Below are 16127 nucleotides of genomic sequence, written 5' to 3' on the forward strand. Positions count from 1 at the left end.
ACTAACCTGTATGCAAATACAATAAATCTATGTAAGACTAACCTGTGGTCCATCAATCTGGAATGGTGCATATAACCCTCCCTGACCAGGAGAATTGTACAGTACTGTCGGTGGTGATGGAATAGCTGAGATGCCCCCATACTGAGCAGCTGTGCCTCCCAAGGTTGGCTACAACACACACAATCTTTATATTAGCACACCTCTCCTTCACAACTCATAGGAATTCGTTTCACATTGTCTGAAACTGTAGCAGTGAAAGCAGTACTCTTTTAGTTTTAAGCTTCAGTTATGACAATAATAATTTGACAACCTGCAATTTACAGTAGTATTTGAAAATAACATTCCTTTTAAGATTACTTACAAAATCCCTTACTGAACAATCAACATATTTTTCATTGAATAAATGAAGGCATTTCAGTGAATCAGACATAATTATGAAGAGACTTCTGTTAACACAAGAGAAAAAAAGGAAATTAGAAGTAATATACCCATAACCATGTCAAGTAGTGAGGGATCACTGGATACAGACCTGATAGTTTATGTGTCCTTGCTGAGTACTTGAATTGAAAGGCGGCGGTGACAGTGGGCCTGAGTGGCCTATTGGAGATGGACCAGCTGACATTACAGGCTGCTGTTGAGGTTTCACCTGCAGGGTAATCAGCTGCACATCAGGGGGAATAAGACCATTTTTTTGTAATACAGACATGAATATTAGCACCAACACAGTAACTACTTTAACACTACATTACGTCCAATTAGTGGAATACCATATCAGTATTTCGCTGTAAGGTACAGTTCCTATACAGAAAGGAACCTGCAGTTCAAATGCCAAAGAAAATAAAAAAATAATGTCGTTCAATGCACTGCCTGTCCTGAGGGAAAATACAATGGTTACTCTCTCTCTCTCTCTCTCTCTCTCTCTCTCTCTCTCTCTCTCTCTCTCCCCCCCCCCCTTTCCCTGTGTGTGTGTGTGTGTGTGTGTGTGTGTGTGTGTGTGTGTGTGTGTGTGTGTGTGTGTGGGCGCGCGCGCACGCACAGGCATGTGCAATGAGGCTCAAGAAAGGAGGTAGTACGAGGGTTGTTTTTTAAGCAAGGGCCGTTCGCGCGTATAGTCCCGTAGTTCGCGCGGACGCCGCAACAAGCCACGACACCACTTGCCGGCATTCTTCCCGTTCACACTGATGCAAGTTGCAGCTCTGTAGCTGACGTGTACGCATCGCTGTGCTACTTTATAATGTTTACGATTATTGAATCGCCCGCCGCGTGTGAGATACGGTCAGTGATACATTTTTTGACTGCGAGAAGCCTATCAGCTGCAGAAATTCATCGTCAGTTAACAGAAGTTTATGGCTTGAATGCAATGAGTGAAGGTAAAGTGCATCAATGGGTTAGAGAGTTTAAAAATGGCTGTCAAAACGTCCATGACGCAGAACGCTCAGGCCGGCCCTCTGTGGTCACTGATGATTTGGTGGCTGCAGTCGAAACAAAGATTCGTGAGGACAGAAGATTCACAATTTCCACTCTTTCTTTGGAATTTCCACAAGTTTCAAGATTGGTTTTGTACAAAATTGTGTCTGGAAACATAAACTTTAAGAAACTGGGTTCTCGGTGGGTACCCAGATTTCTCACAGAGGACCACAAAGGGACGAGATTTGCCACTTCATTGGACTTTTTGATTCGTTACGAGGAAGAAGGGGATGACATGTTGAGTCAAATTGTCACTGGAGATGAAACATGGGTATCCCATATCACTCCCGAAAGCAAGCGACAATCGATGGAATGGCGACACACAACCTCACCCGTCAAGGTCAAAGCCAAACAGACGCTGTCAAAGCGCAAGATTATGGCAACTGTGTTCTGGGACCGGAGCGGTGTTTTGCTAGTGGACTTTATGCCACGAGGAACGACAATCAACTCAGATGCCTACTGTGCAACTCTAAAGCTCCGCAGAGCAATTCAAAACAAAAGGCGCGGCATGCTGACAAAAGGAGTTTTGCTCCTGCACGATAATGCTAGGCCTCACACCTCTCAAAAGACTCTGGATTTGATTGATTCTTTTGGTTGGGAAGTTTTGGACCATGCACCATACAGCCCCGACCTTGCTCCTAGCGATTTTCACCTTTTCTGGGACCTGGAACACCATCTTGGCAGGCAGCGCTTCAATGACGACGATGAAGTGAAAGCGGTCGTGAACTCTTGGCTGTCGGAGCAAGCAGCTGCATTCTTTGAAGAGGGAATTAAAAACTTAGTTGTACGGTATGACAAGTGCTTAAATAAACAAGGCAACTATGTAGAAAAATAGGTAAAAGCGTGCAGAGTCAGAAAATAAAAGTTTTTTTACAAAAGTATTTGTATCTTTTTTTAAAAATAAAAACGGCCCTTACTTAAAAAAACAACCCTCGTAAAAATATCCTAACCAATAGGGGGACATTTGGAGTCCAGTAACTTACCAAAGGCCACTACCGTTAATGGCACATAAAGCTATACATTTTCAATGGGCCAAAAACACACAAACTGGGCAGAAGGCGAGTCAAGGTATGTAGTGTGGTCCTACAAGTCACTGTTTTGCCTATTTTCAAATAAAACACACCCAATGATGTGTCTAACCTGCAGTATGTTGAGCAAGCAGTTCAGGCCAGAGGTGGTTCTGTTTTGTTTCGAGCCCATTCATTCAAGTTACTGTGAACATGAATTAGGATGTTTATTTAACATCCTCTGTGACCAAGTTTGTCCTTTTTTGTACATCTTCATGATGAGTATGCTGTGGACACACACACCTTCCAGATGACAACAGCTGTTCCCACTCAGCTGCACAGACACATTCATTGTTTGGAGAAGACTCAGAAACCCTGTCACACACCAACTGCCCTGATCTTAATCACACAGAAAATCTACATCTACATCTACATTTATACTCCGCAAGCCACCCAACGGTGTGTGGCAGAGGGCACTTTACGTGCCACTGTCATTACCTCCCTTTCCTGTTCCAGTCGCGTATGGTTCGCGGGAAGAACGACTGTCTGAAAGCCTCCGTGCGCGCTCTAATCTCTCTAATTTTACATTCGTGATCTCCTCGGGAGGTATAAGTAGGGGGAAGCAATATATTCGATACCTCATCCAGAAACGCACCCTCTCGAAACCTGGCGAGCAAGCTACACAGCGATGCAGAGCGCCTCTCTTGCAGAGTCTGCCACTTGAGTTTATTAAACATCTCCGTAACCCTATCACGGTTACCAAATAACCCTGTGACGAAACGCGCCGCTCTTCTTTGGATCTTCTCTATCTCCTCCGTCAGACCGATCTGGTATGGATCCCACACTGATGAGCAATACTCAAGTATAGGTCGAACGAGTGTTTTGTAAGCCACCTTATTTGTTGATGGACTACATTTTCTAAGCACTCTCCCAATGAATCTCAACCTGGTACCCGCCTTACCAACAATTAATTTTATATGATCATTCCACTTCAAATCGTTCCGCACGCATACTCCCAGATATTTTACAGAAGTAACTGCTGCCAGTGTTTGTTCCGCTATCATATAATCATACAATAAAGGATCCTTCTTTCTATGTATTCGCAATACATTACATTTGTCTATGTTAACGGTCAGTTGCCACTCCCTGCACCAAGTGCCTATCCGCTGCAGATCTTCCTGCATTTCGCTACAATTTTCTAATGCTGCAACTTCTCTGTATACTACAGCATCATCCGCGAAAAGCCGCATGGAACTTCCGACACTATCTACTAGGTCATTTATATATATTGTGAAAAGCAATGGTCCCAAAACACTCCCCTGTGGCACGCCAGAGGTTACTTTAACGTCTATAGACGTCTCTCCATTGATAACAACATGCTGTGTTCTGTTTGCTAAAAACTCTTCAATCCAGCCACACAGCTGGTCTGATATTCCGTAGGCTCTTACTTTGTTTATCAGGTGACAGTGCGGAACTGTATCGAACGCCTTCCGGAAGTCAAGAAAAATAGCATCTACCTGGGAGCCTGTATCTAATATTTTCTGGGTCTCATGAACAAATAAAGCGAGTTGGGTCTCACACGATCGCTGTTTCCGGAATCCATGTTGATTCCTACATAGTAGATTCTGGGTTTCCAAAAACGACATGATACTCGAGCAAAAAACATGTTCTAAAATTCTACAACAGATCGACGTCAGAGATATAGGTCTATAGTTTTGCGCATCTGCTCGACGACCCTTCTTGAAGACTGGGACTATCTGTGCTCTTTTCCAATCATTTGGAACCCTCCGTTCCTCTAGAGACTTGCGGTACACGGCTGTTAGAAGGGGGGCAAGTCTGGGACTATTATGAACAGCAGGTGAAACACAGTAATAAATATCCTCATTATACAGAACATAATCATCATTGACTACCTAAATTTGTAGGCTCTTCCTCACTGAATTGAGGTCACTATTCAAGTCAGAAGTGATGTTCACAACCTGTGCTTATTTTCTGACTCACTTCTTACTATGTGACCAACAGTTTGCTTAAGCCTAAAGATCATGTCCAGGCTATTTGATACACTATGTACACTACATCACAATAATGTACATTTTGCAACAGTTCAGATTACACAAATTCTGGAGATCTCTAAATATCAGTTGCAAAAAAATCATTACCAAAATATAAACTCAAAAAAGTAACTTTCCTCTCCTTCAGAAAGAAATTTATTTTTCACTTTGCCATAGATAAAGATATTAATTTTATAGATTACAGTTTAATATTTAGGCAAATGTTTACCTTACAAACATTGCTACTTGTAGCAGGTGCATCATTTTTCAACGCTGGTACTGTGGATACAGGAACACCCCCACTGTAGTTACTTGCATTTCCCTGCAATGCTGCTCCAGCACTGTAATAAATAATTCATTTAAGCCAATTTTTACTAAATTCAGTTAATATACTGAACTGTATTACATTTTCAGCCACAGAATACCAATTTCCTATAAAATGAAATCTTATCCACTGCATGCTGTAAGCCTCCCCCCCCCCCCCCCCCCCCCCCCAAAAACCGATAAGAAGTTAATAAACAGCCAACTGAGAATATATATTGGCAGAATGGGCAGTTCAATCAGTAAAGTACAGCTGATACTTAATAGCAACCATAAAGGCTTATTTTAATTTTTTGTAAAAGTCAGCTGGGGTACCAGTATTCACAACCAAGGAACCATCATCAATAGATTGTTGGGTTCAGCCGTTCAGCCAATATGGGTAAATGGACAAAAAACATTAAATTAAATACAGAACATCTACAAATAATATTGCATAACTATCACTTATTATGTTATTGTATACATATACTTCTGATTATATTTAGGAAAGCCAAACCAAATGTATTTTCAAGTAAAATTATAATTCTGTGACAATTAAGTTACCTGTAAACAACTTCATTTGCATTTAATGGAGAATTTTCATCAGCAGTAACAACATTACATCCTTCAACACCCTTCACAAATGTTGCTGGATCTAAAGCAGAATCAACAGCATTGCCAAATGATGGCGTGAAAGATGAAGCAGTAGATGCTACACTTCCATCCTCTGTGTGTTCAATTACTGCTGGCATGACAGGAACATTTTCCCAGACCTGAAGCATTAATTACAGTAATAACAATATTACACTTCAGCAGATGGCAGGAATAGTATTACAACACAAAGGAGTATATATGATGAAATATATGATGAAATAAATAATAATAATAATAATAATAATAATAATAATAATAAAGATCATTTCACATTTTCGGTGGATCATTGTTAACACTTTCAAAAAGGATAATATACTGTACATCAGGGTCGGCAACGGCATGCAAAACTTCACACATTTGCAATGTCCTGAACACATACTGTTCAGGTCTCATCATGTTTACACACTATTCCATACATCTCATCTCAGGTTTGTTCAGATCTTCTCGCAACTACTCAGTACGAGATTACATTTCTTTTAGCAAAGTGGTGTGTCACTGTTCTGACATTTTTTGGTTGGCATGACTTGTTTCAGTTCAGCAGAACCATAGTGTCAGTGTTGCTTAACCTATGCTGTCTGTTCGTGGTGTAAAGTAAGTTCAAAGGCCCAGTGGCTGTCTGCACACAAATAGCCACTCTAGTGATCTAATGTCACAAGCCTATAAAAATGAATGGTCATATAATCAATGTGCACAGCAAATTTGCTACAGAAATCAATTTCAAAACCATGCACAAAGAATTTAAAGATTTAGTTGACAATGAAGAGCAAAAAATTTAGATCAACTGACGATTTGTACAAGAGTCATTGTTTTGCAGGTTACATGAAGCAGCACTTTGTGCTAAAGTTGGAGGCTACGAGCATGTGATGAAATTGGAGGTACGAATGGTAAATTTTCTTAAGTCACATGCACAGTTTTCTAAAAGTTTTAAAGCTTACACTTTGTGCTGTTTTCGAGACTGTTTGCCATTTCAGTTGAAAGTGACCCTGTGCACATGCAAATGACCGATCTACACAGTAATTACCCATTTAAAAGGCAAATTCTTTTTCATCTGCACAGAAACTCAACTTATAAATTATGTCTTTTTTTCATACTTTCCTCTATTCTTATAGAAAGCAGACATGAAACTATGTAATGGAATGTAAAACAGTGTTCTATTATGCAGTTTTGTCTTGTAAAAGCCTTTACTTCTTCCAGTTTGAAGCAGCACATTCAAATTCAAATGTTATGTCTTCTCTCTCTCTCTCTCTCTCTCTCTCTCTCTCTCTCTCTCTCTCTATTCCCCCCGGGACGAAATGAGGTGACACAGTGGTTAGCACACTGGATTCGCATTTGGAAAGACAACAGTTCAAACCCATGTCCGGCCATCCTGATTTAGGTTTTCCTTGATTTCCCTAAATTGCTTCAGGCAAATGCGGGAAGGTTCCTTTGAAAGGGAATGGCCGATTTCCTTCCCCATCCTTCACTAATCTGAGCTTACGCTCCATCTCTAACGACCTCATTGTCAATGGGACGTTAAAACACTAATCTTTTTTTTTTTTTTTTTTTTTTTGAGGGTTGCAGGGAGAGTGCGCAATGGTTTCTAAGGATGACCTGAAATCAATTGTAAGGAGATTAGCAACCCAGCCAAACACAAAAACTTTTCATGAAAGTAATTACCTGCAAATGCTGAAGACTTTCATGATTCACACTACTTCTAAATCTCTTACGTATTTTATTTGCTATGCATCTCTATTTCCAGTAATTCAATTATCTTAACATGTATTTAATAATGTCAGTCATAAAGTGGTAGATTTATTTATCTTGAATGTTTTGTAACAATGTTTCTGTCATATGCTCTAAAATTTATCACTCAAGGACTTGCAATTGAAACCAACATTGACAAGGACAAATCTGCAAAGTATGGAGTATTAAGTAAGAGTAAAATGGAATATTACCTTCTTTACTGACTGAATTTTTAAATTCAACTCGGCAGTAGATGGTGAAATAGTTGACTGCACCTGCTGAGAAAGGTGCATTGATCGTGGCATACCAACTGCTTTGTTAGTCTTATCTTCTGTAAGCTGTGAAAGGTCTGAGTCAGCAAATGTGAAGTCCAGTTTCATGTCAACCACATCTTCATTCTGAATGTAACCAAAAGTAAAGATTTAATATTAAAATGAGTCAAATGAGCACAGTTTTACATAAGCTTCACAGTTTTATCAGACACGGACACAACAATACTTTCCCTAGTGTTTAAGATAATACAATTGAGCTTTTGTTGTTTCCCTTGGCCACACATCTCCATGTAAGACACAAACATTGGTGCATAACAGTTTTAGACACATTAATTTTGAGTGACCTTTTCAATACAATGGAATAAACATATCACAGCAAGAATGCAGTTATATACCTAGAATAATATAAAATATTACTTACAAAAACACAAAGATGAAAGATAATAATTGAGACATGCATAACACAACAACGTAAATTCTTAAAAATTATGTTTGACACTTCCTGTCACGTAGAGAGAAATATTAGAGCAACATATGTTGTTGACAAAATTTGGACACAACACTATCATTTATCATATTAGCTTGATGAAAGGTTACACATTGTTAGCAAAATCTGCAAGAGAATTTGTGACAGAGCAGTATAGGCAGAGTGCATTAGCTGACCTTCCTTGAAGTCAACCACTCGAAAATAATGTGAACGTAAATTTTATTCACGTAAGTCTGTAAGCCATGTGTGGTGAATCCAGACGAGTTAGTACAGTCTGTGGGTGGTAACTGGGGAGACACTTCATATTATGTATGGTACGTGATGCATCCCTGTATGTAGCCTCTAACCAATACTGCGATTTGGTACTGGGGTTGGTGGGGAGGGGGGGGGGGGGGTGTGTGATGGTGGCAATATTGGAAATTGTGAGCATCCCAAGCAGAAGATACCATTTAATTACTGTTTTGTCTATTTACTTAGTTATTGCTGTACCTCTGACAGTGATGCCCATGCGGAATACTCCAAAACAGCAAGGGATGAGCAAAATCAGTAACCAATGCTAATAACATGAACTATTACTATAACAAAAATGCTTGCTTTGCAGGGTGTGTGATGGACTAAATCAAGGATAGGGCATTGTGCCTAGCTTGTGTACAGTCAGTTTAGTAACTTCACCAGACATGCAAATGGGAGAGACCCATATATCGGCACATGTAACATAACCCACACCTGACAAGGGCATCTGTGATGGGAAACCACTGATATCGGAAACCGTACATGTGACCTTTTGCAGTGGGAAAATATAAGGCAGCCTAGTGACAAACTCACTCACTCTTCACATCTATGAGTGAACGATAGTTGCCGCTGCTGTTTACCTACATTTTTACTAGACTGATGAGGGTGTGGTTTCCACTACCGCGAGGCTTAATGCTAGATATTCTACTCACGATACATATGCACAGGGAAACAGTAGCACTTCGACGTATATAAATTTCCATCAGGAATTATTTCATAGCAATATCTATGTGGAACTATGGCTTGCATTGATTTCAAACAAGAACTATTATTGAATGATTTCTTGAACAAACAGGCAGATTCCATCTCTTGTTACAGAAATTTATGGAAAGAATTTTGATGATAAAACTACATTACAAATGGTTTCATGCTGTATATTAGTAAGGGAAAATACCAAATTTTTGTATAAACACTGTTTTTCCAAAATGACTTTTGAGTTCTTTGTGTGCTAAAGGGACGTGGCTAAGCTAATATTGTTTCTGCTGTTCAAGCAGCAACCCATAATAATTACCATATAGAGCCTGCAGCTAAAATTCATGTTTATTAGCAGAGAAATAGAAATTAGGTATACTTATAATGAATCAAACAGAAAGAGAGAGAGAGGTGAGACAAGTGTTACATAATGACAGTCATTTCAAGACCATTTCAGCAAAATCTTCGTATGCAGCTGATGACCTCTGCAATTGTATGGAATGAGTTGCAAAAGAATTTACAGCACCATGTAATTGTTTGTGATGAAGCACTACAAGAAGAATGGAGCGAACATGACAATATTTTTCAATCAAGAAATTGAAATTCACAATTACAGGAAAAAAATATGGGGTCATTGAAAAGATAGTATCATCAATGAAATGGAATGAGATCGCGAGATGATCACATGATGACAATGATCACTATTAGAATCATCGCATCAAGTAAGGAAGAATTTTGGAACTTCACTGGAAACAGAACTAGTTTAAGAAGAGACCCTATCAGAAACTCAATAATCTGAAAATTCGGTGAATACAATCAGACTTAATAAATACACTGTCTGACAAGAAAATTTAAGCACCCTGAAGCGGTGGAGGAAACAAAATGAAACTTCATAGGTTAAGAGGATATGTGATACCATTGTACTGATTCACTGTAAAGAATCATGGGGGGACTTTATGCTCTCTGGATGCAGTTCAAAGTGTCCAAAATTACTGAGTGAGGCCAGATTGGTTTGAAATTTGATGGTTTTAAATTTTTACAGATTGACTTAGATTTTGATGTTGACACCTTTGCAATGAAATGTGGTTTACAGATCTTAATTCGATGACTATTCTAACAGGCCCATATTGATTAGCAACAACATGAAACAGTTTCAATGTGTGAATGGTATAGCTGCAGTACAAATGCATGTATTTGAGTGTTCGCATGCGGGTTACTGTGTAAACTCTATACAGTGATATCATGAAGAGAACTAATTAAATGAATGTGATCCAAATATTAGGGACAAAGTTGTGACATGATGAATATGGAAATGAAATTGGGGTCAAGGATAGAGTTTGCACATATATTGTGTGTAATATAATAATTTAGAAATATAATAGAGATAGTAAAGAAATACATTAATATTAAGCTGTATAGATACACTGACTTTGAAGGCCAGGAAAACCCTGAACCTGAAGGTGGCTGTTCAGGCAGTGAACAACGTTCATCTCCAGAGCATCCGGTTGAAAGTATACACTATCTTTACCCAAAGAGTTGAGACCTGATGTATTAAACGATACTGATGAAAGTTCACTACAGAACATTTATGACAACTACTGCAATTGGGGCTTCAATTCCGATAGCAAACTAATAACGTGCTGTAAGAGCTGTAAATCAAAGTGCTGTAAATCAAATTGCAGATTAATTCTACATTTCGTGTCTAGCAAATGGCATACAGGGGTTCATTTCAAAGGAAACAGACTGTCGCAGTTACCACCTAAAAAAAAGAGCATGTAATATCACAATTTGATAGAACAAGGTAGTATGGATCTACAATTCACTATTGGCATCTGCAAATGTGGGCACTAGAAGCACCTAAAATGGGTGTCTTTGACAATTTCAAAGCTTCAGATTCTTTTACTAACAATCTCTTGGCTGAATATGGCATTTTATCTATGCATATTACTACATTTGTCACTCATAAGGACACACAAGATGATAATATTACACACTGTAAGGCACTACAGTTTGTGGAGGAAGTCAACATGTTCATGACAGAGAAGAGTTGGAGAAAGGAAATGTTTGGAACAGTGACCATACTCAAAGTATGAAATTTCTTCATCGTCAACGCTGTCTCACAGAGGAGAGACAATTACAGCTAATGTGGTGCAGTTTGTACACAGCTCTACCCACAGCTACACAACTGATGTGGCTTTATCAATGACAGGCAGACTATGTTTAGTTTCATTTTAGGGCACTAAAGCAACTAAGGTCATACACACCCATGTCAGAGCCACACAACAAGAAGACGAAAAAGGAGTTAAAAGCGACTACATGTTAAGCCCAATAGATGGAAGGGAAGAAAGCTAAAAACAGGACTTCCTCTTGGAGAAAGATCCATAAAATATGCCACAGAGACAATGGAGGTCCTGAATTATAGATTAAATGTTCTTCCCCATATTGCTATGACAGATAAACAGTAAAACACAGTTGACAGCCCATATATCGTTCGTTAAAATGGACGAAAACTCAGGCAGCAAACATATGCTAGAATGTACGTAGTTAAAGAAAGGGCATTTGTTCAGGAAATGGCGAACCATCAAAGGTCAATGACAATGAGCACAAAGTGATGGGGGATCACCACTTAACAAATGGTGATTGTAAACAACAGTGCCCAATACGCACTCTACCTAAAATTCTCCACTCGTAGTGAGAGGGCTGAGAGCACGTTGGCCAAGCCGCTGGAACAGATTTAATTCCCCAGAGCTTGTTCCATGAAGGGAAGACCAGTGGTGATGCCCAAGGGACACCACCTGGTCACAGACGGCAATACAGACATCAGTGGAGAGAATTTCAAGAACTAGCAGGCCGAGGTAGGACGACTGCAGCCTTTGCAGCAGCATCAGCGGTCTCATACCCCATCAGACCAACATGACCAGGGACCCACAAACATCACCGAAGCTCCATCAAAAGTGAACGAGTGGAAGCTTTCCTGGACCCATTCACTAAAGGATGGATTGTGTATGGCACACACAGGCTCTGAAGGGCACTGTAAGAGTCGGAGCAAATGACACAATTGAAAAGCCTGTGCTGCCCGATGTACTGCATGGCCTGATACAGCGTGATAAGCTCTGCTGTAAATACTGAGCAGTGCTCCAATAGCCATCACTGCCAATGGTGAAGACACACCCAACACCGCAGTCAGTCCGAGAGCCATCAGCGTACACAAAGGTATTATAGCAAAGTTTTGTGTGAAGGCCGGGAAACTTATGGCGATAGAGCGAGTCTGGAGTAGTGTCCCTAGGAAGCAGATGCAGTCCAAGGTGAACACCGGCCACTGCACAAAGCCAAGGTGGTGAAGGGTTCACCCCATCGCGAAAGTGGCAGGTAGCGTGAAGTTAAGCTGCCACAGCAACAGCCAAAACCGAACTCCTGGAGGTAACATGGAAGAGGGACGTGTCCTACACTGGGGGTCAAAGGCGTCATCGAAGGAGGCGGCATAGGATGGATAGCCAGGTGTGGCAGACAAATGGCATGTGACGAGAGAACATCACGTCAGTATGACACTGGTAGTTGGGCAGCCACTACATACAGACTCTCAACCAGGATAGTGTAAAAGGTGCCAGTTGCCAAACAGATACCACGATACTGGATTGTATTGAGACTGCGTAAAAGATGGATGGACGTGCAGATGCATAAACAAAACACCCATAGTCTAGTTCTGAAGAAACAAGTGGTAAGTATTAATGGAGGAGGATGGTCTGATCCTCTCCCCAGGAAGTACCGCTTAGGATATGTAGGACACTGAGGGACCGAGTGCAGCAGACAGCCATGTACGACACACAGTACTTCCTATCGAGCATGAGCCGCAGGAATTTCATAGTTTCTGCGAACAGAAGAGCAACATTGGCCTCAGCTCTGTCTTCTAAAAATTCCTGCAGGAATCGGGGCAGACGGCCTTGGAAGCCTCACGTGTAGAGTGTATGGAGGATACCCGTCTTCCAGCAGGTGGTGTGGGGTTTCTCCAAATCAAAGAACACAGCCACAGTCTGGTATTTCTGCAGAGAACCATTCATGACACAGGTTGACAAAGTGAAGAGATGGTCAACTGCAGATCAGAGCACTCGAAATCCACATTGTGTAGTGGTTAGTAATCTTGGGACTCGAGCCACCATACCAGCCGGGCCTGAATCATACATTCCATTCCCTTGCAAACAAAGCTGGTGAGAGAAATGGGGCGATAGCTAGAAGGAAGTTGTTTGTCATTACCTGGATTAGGTATGAGTATGACAGTGGCATCACACTAGCATCTGGGAAATGTGCCTTCTGCCCAGATGCAGTTAAACATATGAAGGACAAAGTGCTTGCCTGCAAGAGAAAGATGCTGCAACATCTGAATGTAAACATCGTCTGGCCTTGGGGCGGAGGATCAGGATGAAGCAAGAGCATGATCTAGCTCTCTCATAGCAAAAGTAGCATTGTAGCACTCATGATTCTGAGAAGAGGTGGGTATCACCTGAGCCTCCTAAACTTCTTTCCAATGAAGGATGGCAGGATGATAGTGGGTGGAGTGCAGAATCTCTGCAAAATAGGGGGCCAAGGTGTTTGAGATAGCAATGGGATCCACAATGACACCATCCACTACTGCCAGGCCACAAATTTCAGAATGGACCTTGGTCTGGGATCCACAATGACACCATCCACCACTGCCAGGCCACAAATTTCAGAATGGACCTTGGTCTCAGAGAGCCAATGGAGGTTGGCCCACATGACGGAAGAGTGATTGAACTGTTAAAAGAACCTATACAGGAAATTCAGCTATCTATTTTGCTATCCCTAAGAACCCGACAACACTGCACACACAACTGTTTACAGCAAACACAGTTCACCACTGTAGGATGACGGTTAAAAATGTGGAGAGCACGTCTCCGGTGGCGAATTGTGTCGCAGCACGTCTCAATCCACCAAGGCACTGGGACACAGGATGATAAAGATGAAATGCGAGGAATGGAACATTCTGCAGCAGTAAGGGTACACACCCTCCTCAGGGGACACCGCCTTAAACGCAGCACTGTTCGTGTGGACGAGGTGGTTTGCGCGCTCTGGATCCAGAGGGCTATGCCGGCGGTAGCGTAGCTACCAGCAGGGCCACCCATGCCAGACAGGCCAATGGGGAGGAGCCAGACGAAGTGTGTCCCAAAACGACCTATCTCCTGTCTCCTGTCCGATCCTCTCCTAAGCCTATCCCTCTCCCTTATCATTCTTAACATCCTACACCATAGGGCAGGGAGGGCTCTAGAGGTGTGGTGAAGCCTGTCTCCCTAAGGGAGTAAACCCAATATAAATCACCTGCTGCCTTGTAGTTGGTAGAGGGATCTACAAAGGCTAAGGATGCTCCCCTGAACATGGAGCCAGCTACCCTGCGAGCTGTAAGGGGCAAACCCCCAAATGGTTGGGCGGAAGATTAACAATCTCCTCCTGTAAAACATCAATTGTTGCAAATGCTAGCAAAGGAATAAGTCGGACAGATGTACATAGGAACATGGAATGTGCGAAGCCTATACCAAGCTGGAGCCCTACGACAGCTGCTAACACAAATAAAGAACAACAGTATAAAAATATTGGCTCTCCAAGAAATTAGGTGGAAGGGGAGTGACATAATGGATGCAGGAAATTTCACTATCATCTATAGTGGTGGGAGGATGAATACCTTTGGAACAGGTTTTGTGGTCGCTAAAGAACTGAAACATGTGGTGATGTGCTTCCAAGCGATCAATGAACAGATGTCCATATTAAGATTAAGGGGAAAATTTTTCAACATTACATTCATAAATGTACATGCACCCACAGAGGAGGCAGATGAACAACAAAAGGACAAGTTTTACAGCAAGGTATAACAACTGTAAGATCAGGCTCCCAAACATAATGTCAAGATATTAATAGGAGACCTGAATGCAAAAACAGGAAAAGAAGAGGCCTTTCAGCCAACCATAGGAAGACATAGCCTCCATGAAATATCAAACGACAATGGACTTAGGGCTGTAGATTTTGCTATAAGCAAAAACATAACTGTCGGTAGTACATGTTTCCCACATAAAAAAATACACAAAGAAACATGGATTTCACCAGATGGACAAACCAGAAAACAGATAGCCCATATATTGATTGATCGGAGACACGGATTAGACATAATGGATGTTAGGAGCCAACGTGGAGCTGACTGCAATTCAGACCACCATCTAGTGAGAATTAAATATAGACAAAGGATCTTACTATTGAGTAAACAAAAAGGCCACAAACAAAAGAAGTTTGACATCAAGAAACTGAAGTTAGAAGAAATACGGAGAGCATATCAGATGAAAATAGAAGAGAGGATTAAGAATGAGACTGACACATCAAATGAACATATAGAAGTAATGTGGAAATGATGTAAGACTGCAATCCTCGAGGCAGCTGGAGAGGTTTTAGGACATTAATGGGCTCAAAGAAAGGAAGAGTGGTTTGACTAAGAATGTACGATAAGAATTGAGGAACATAATATAGTATGAATGAAATTATTGCAGAGAACAACTCGAGAAAATCTGAATGAATATAATTAAAGGCGCCATATAGCAAATAGGGTCTGCAGACAGAAGAAAAGAGCACTAGAAAAGAAAAAAACTGGAAGAAATTGAACAGCTAGGAGAAGAGAAGCAAAGTCGTGAAATGTACCAAAAGATTAAAGAAGGAAAGACCGGGTTCCAAGCCAGAACAAATATGTGTAGGAACAAAGAAGGGGATTTGATAGGGGAGAGTAATAAAATACTTGACAGGTGGGGAGAATACTTCCAAGAGTTACTGAACCCAGATGTAGAAGGGTTAGAACGAGAAGAACAGGTGGAATTAACTTACTGTGGACCAGAGGTTTTAACACCAGAACCTACACTGGTGGAAGTGATGCAAGCCATTAAGACCTTAACAAGCAATAAGGCACCTGGAGACGATCAGATCCAGACCAAACTTCTCAAGTATGGTGGGGAAATGCTGTGGAAAACAACTCATAAAATAATAATGAATCTCTGGCAAGAGGAGAGCATGCCAAAGGAGTGGAAAACAGCTATAATGTGCCCCATACATAAAAAAGGAGATAAATTAAACTGCCAGAACTATTGAGGAATCTCCCTACTAAATACTACATATAAAGTTTTCTCCAAGATTCTAA

The 16127-nt window shown here is 41.0% G+C and overlaps 1 protein-coding gene across 5 annotated transcripts in view; it reads right to left on the reverse strand.

The window, feature by feature from the left end:
* LOC126470603 (protein PRRC2C-like) overlaps window positions 1-16127 on the reverse strand; it is a 299950-nt gene that overhangs the window by 40694 nt on the left and 243129 nt on the right. For 4 of the 5 annotated variants that reach the window (XM_050098556.1, XM_050098559.1, XM_050098558.1 and 1 more), the window contains 5 exons: window positions 7414-7599; window positions 5390-5598; window positions 4755-4866; window positions 530-661; window positions 43-168 (listed from right to left, as the gene is read on the reverse strand). In XM_050098556.1, coding sequence (XP_049954513.1) covers window positions 43-168; window positions 530-661; window positions 4755-4866; window positions 5390-5598; window positions 7414-7599 — 765 coding nt within the window. The remainder of the gene's footprint in view (window positions 1-42; window positions 169-529; window positions 662-4754; window positions 4867-5389; window positions 5599-7413; window positions 7600-16127) is intronic. The other variant, XM_050098557.1, reaches the window with a different exon arrangement.

This window comes from Schistocerca serialis, chromosome 3 (genome assembly GCF_023864345.2).
Source record: "Schistocerca serialis cubense isolate TAMUIC-IGC-003099 chromosome 3, iqSchSeri2.2, whole genome shotgun sequence".
Taxonomy (NCBI): Eukaryota; Metazoa; Arthropoda; class Insecta; order Orthoptera; family Acrididae; genus Schistocerca; species Schistocerca serialis.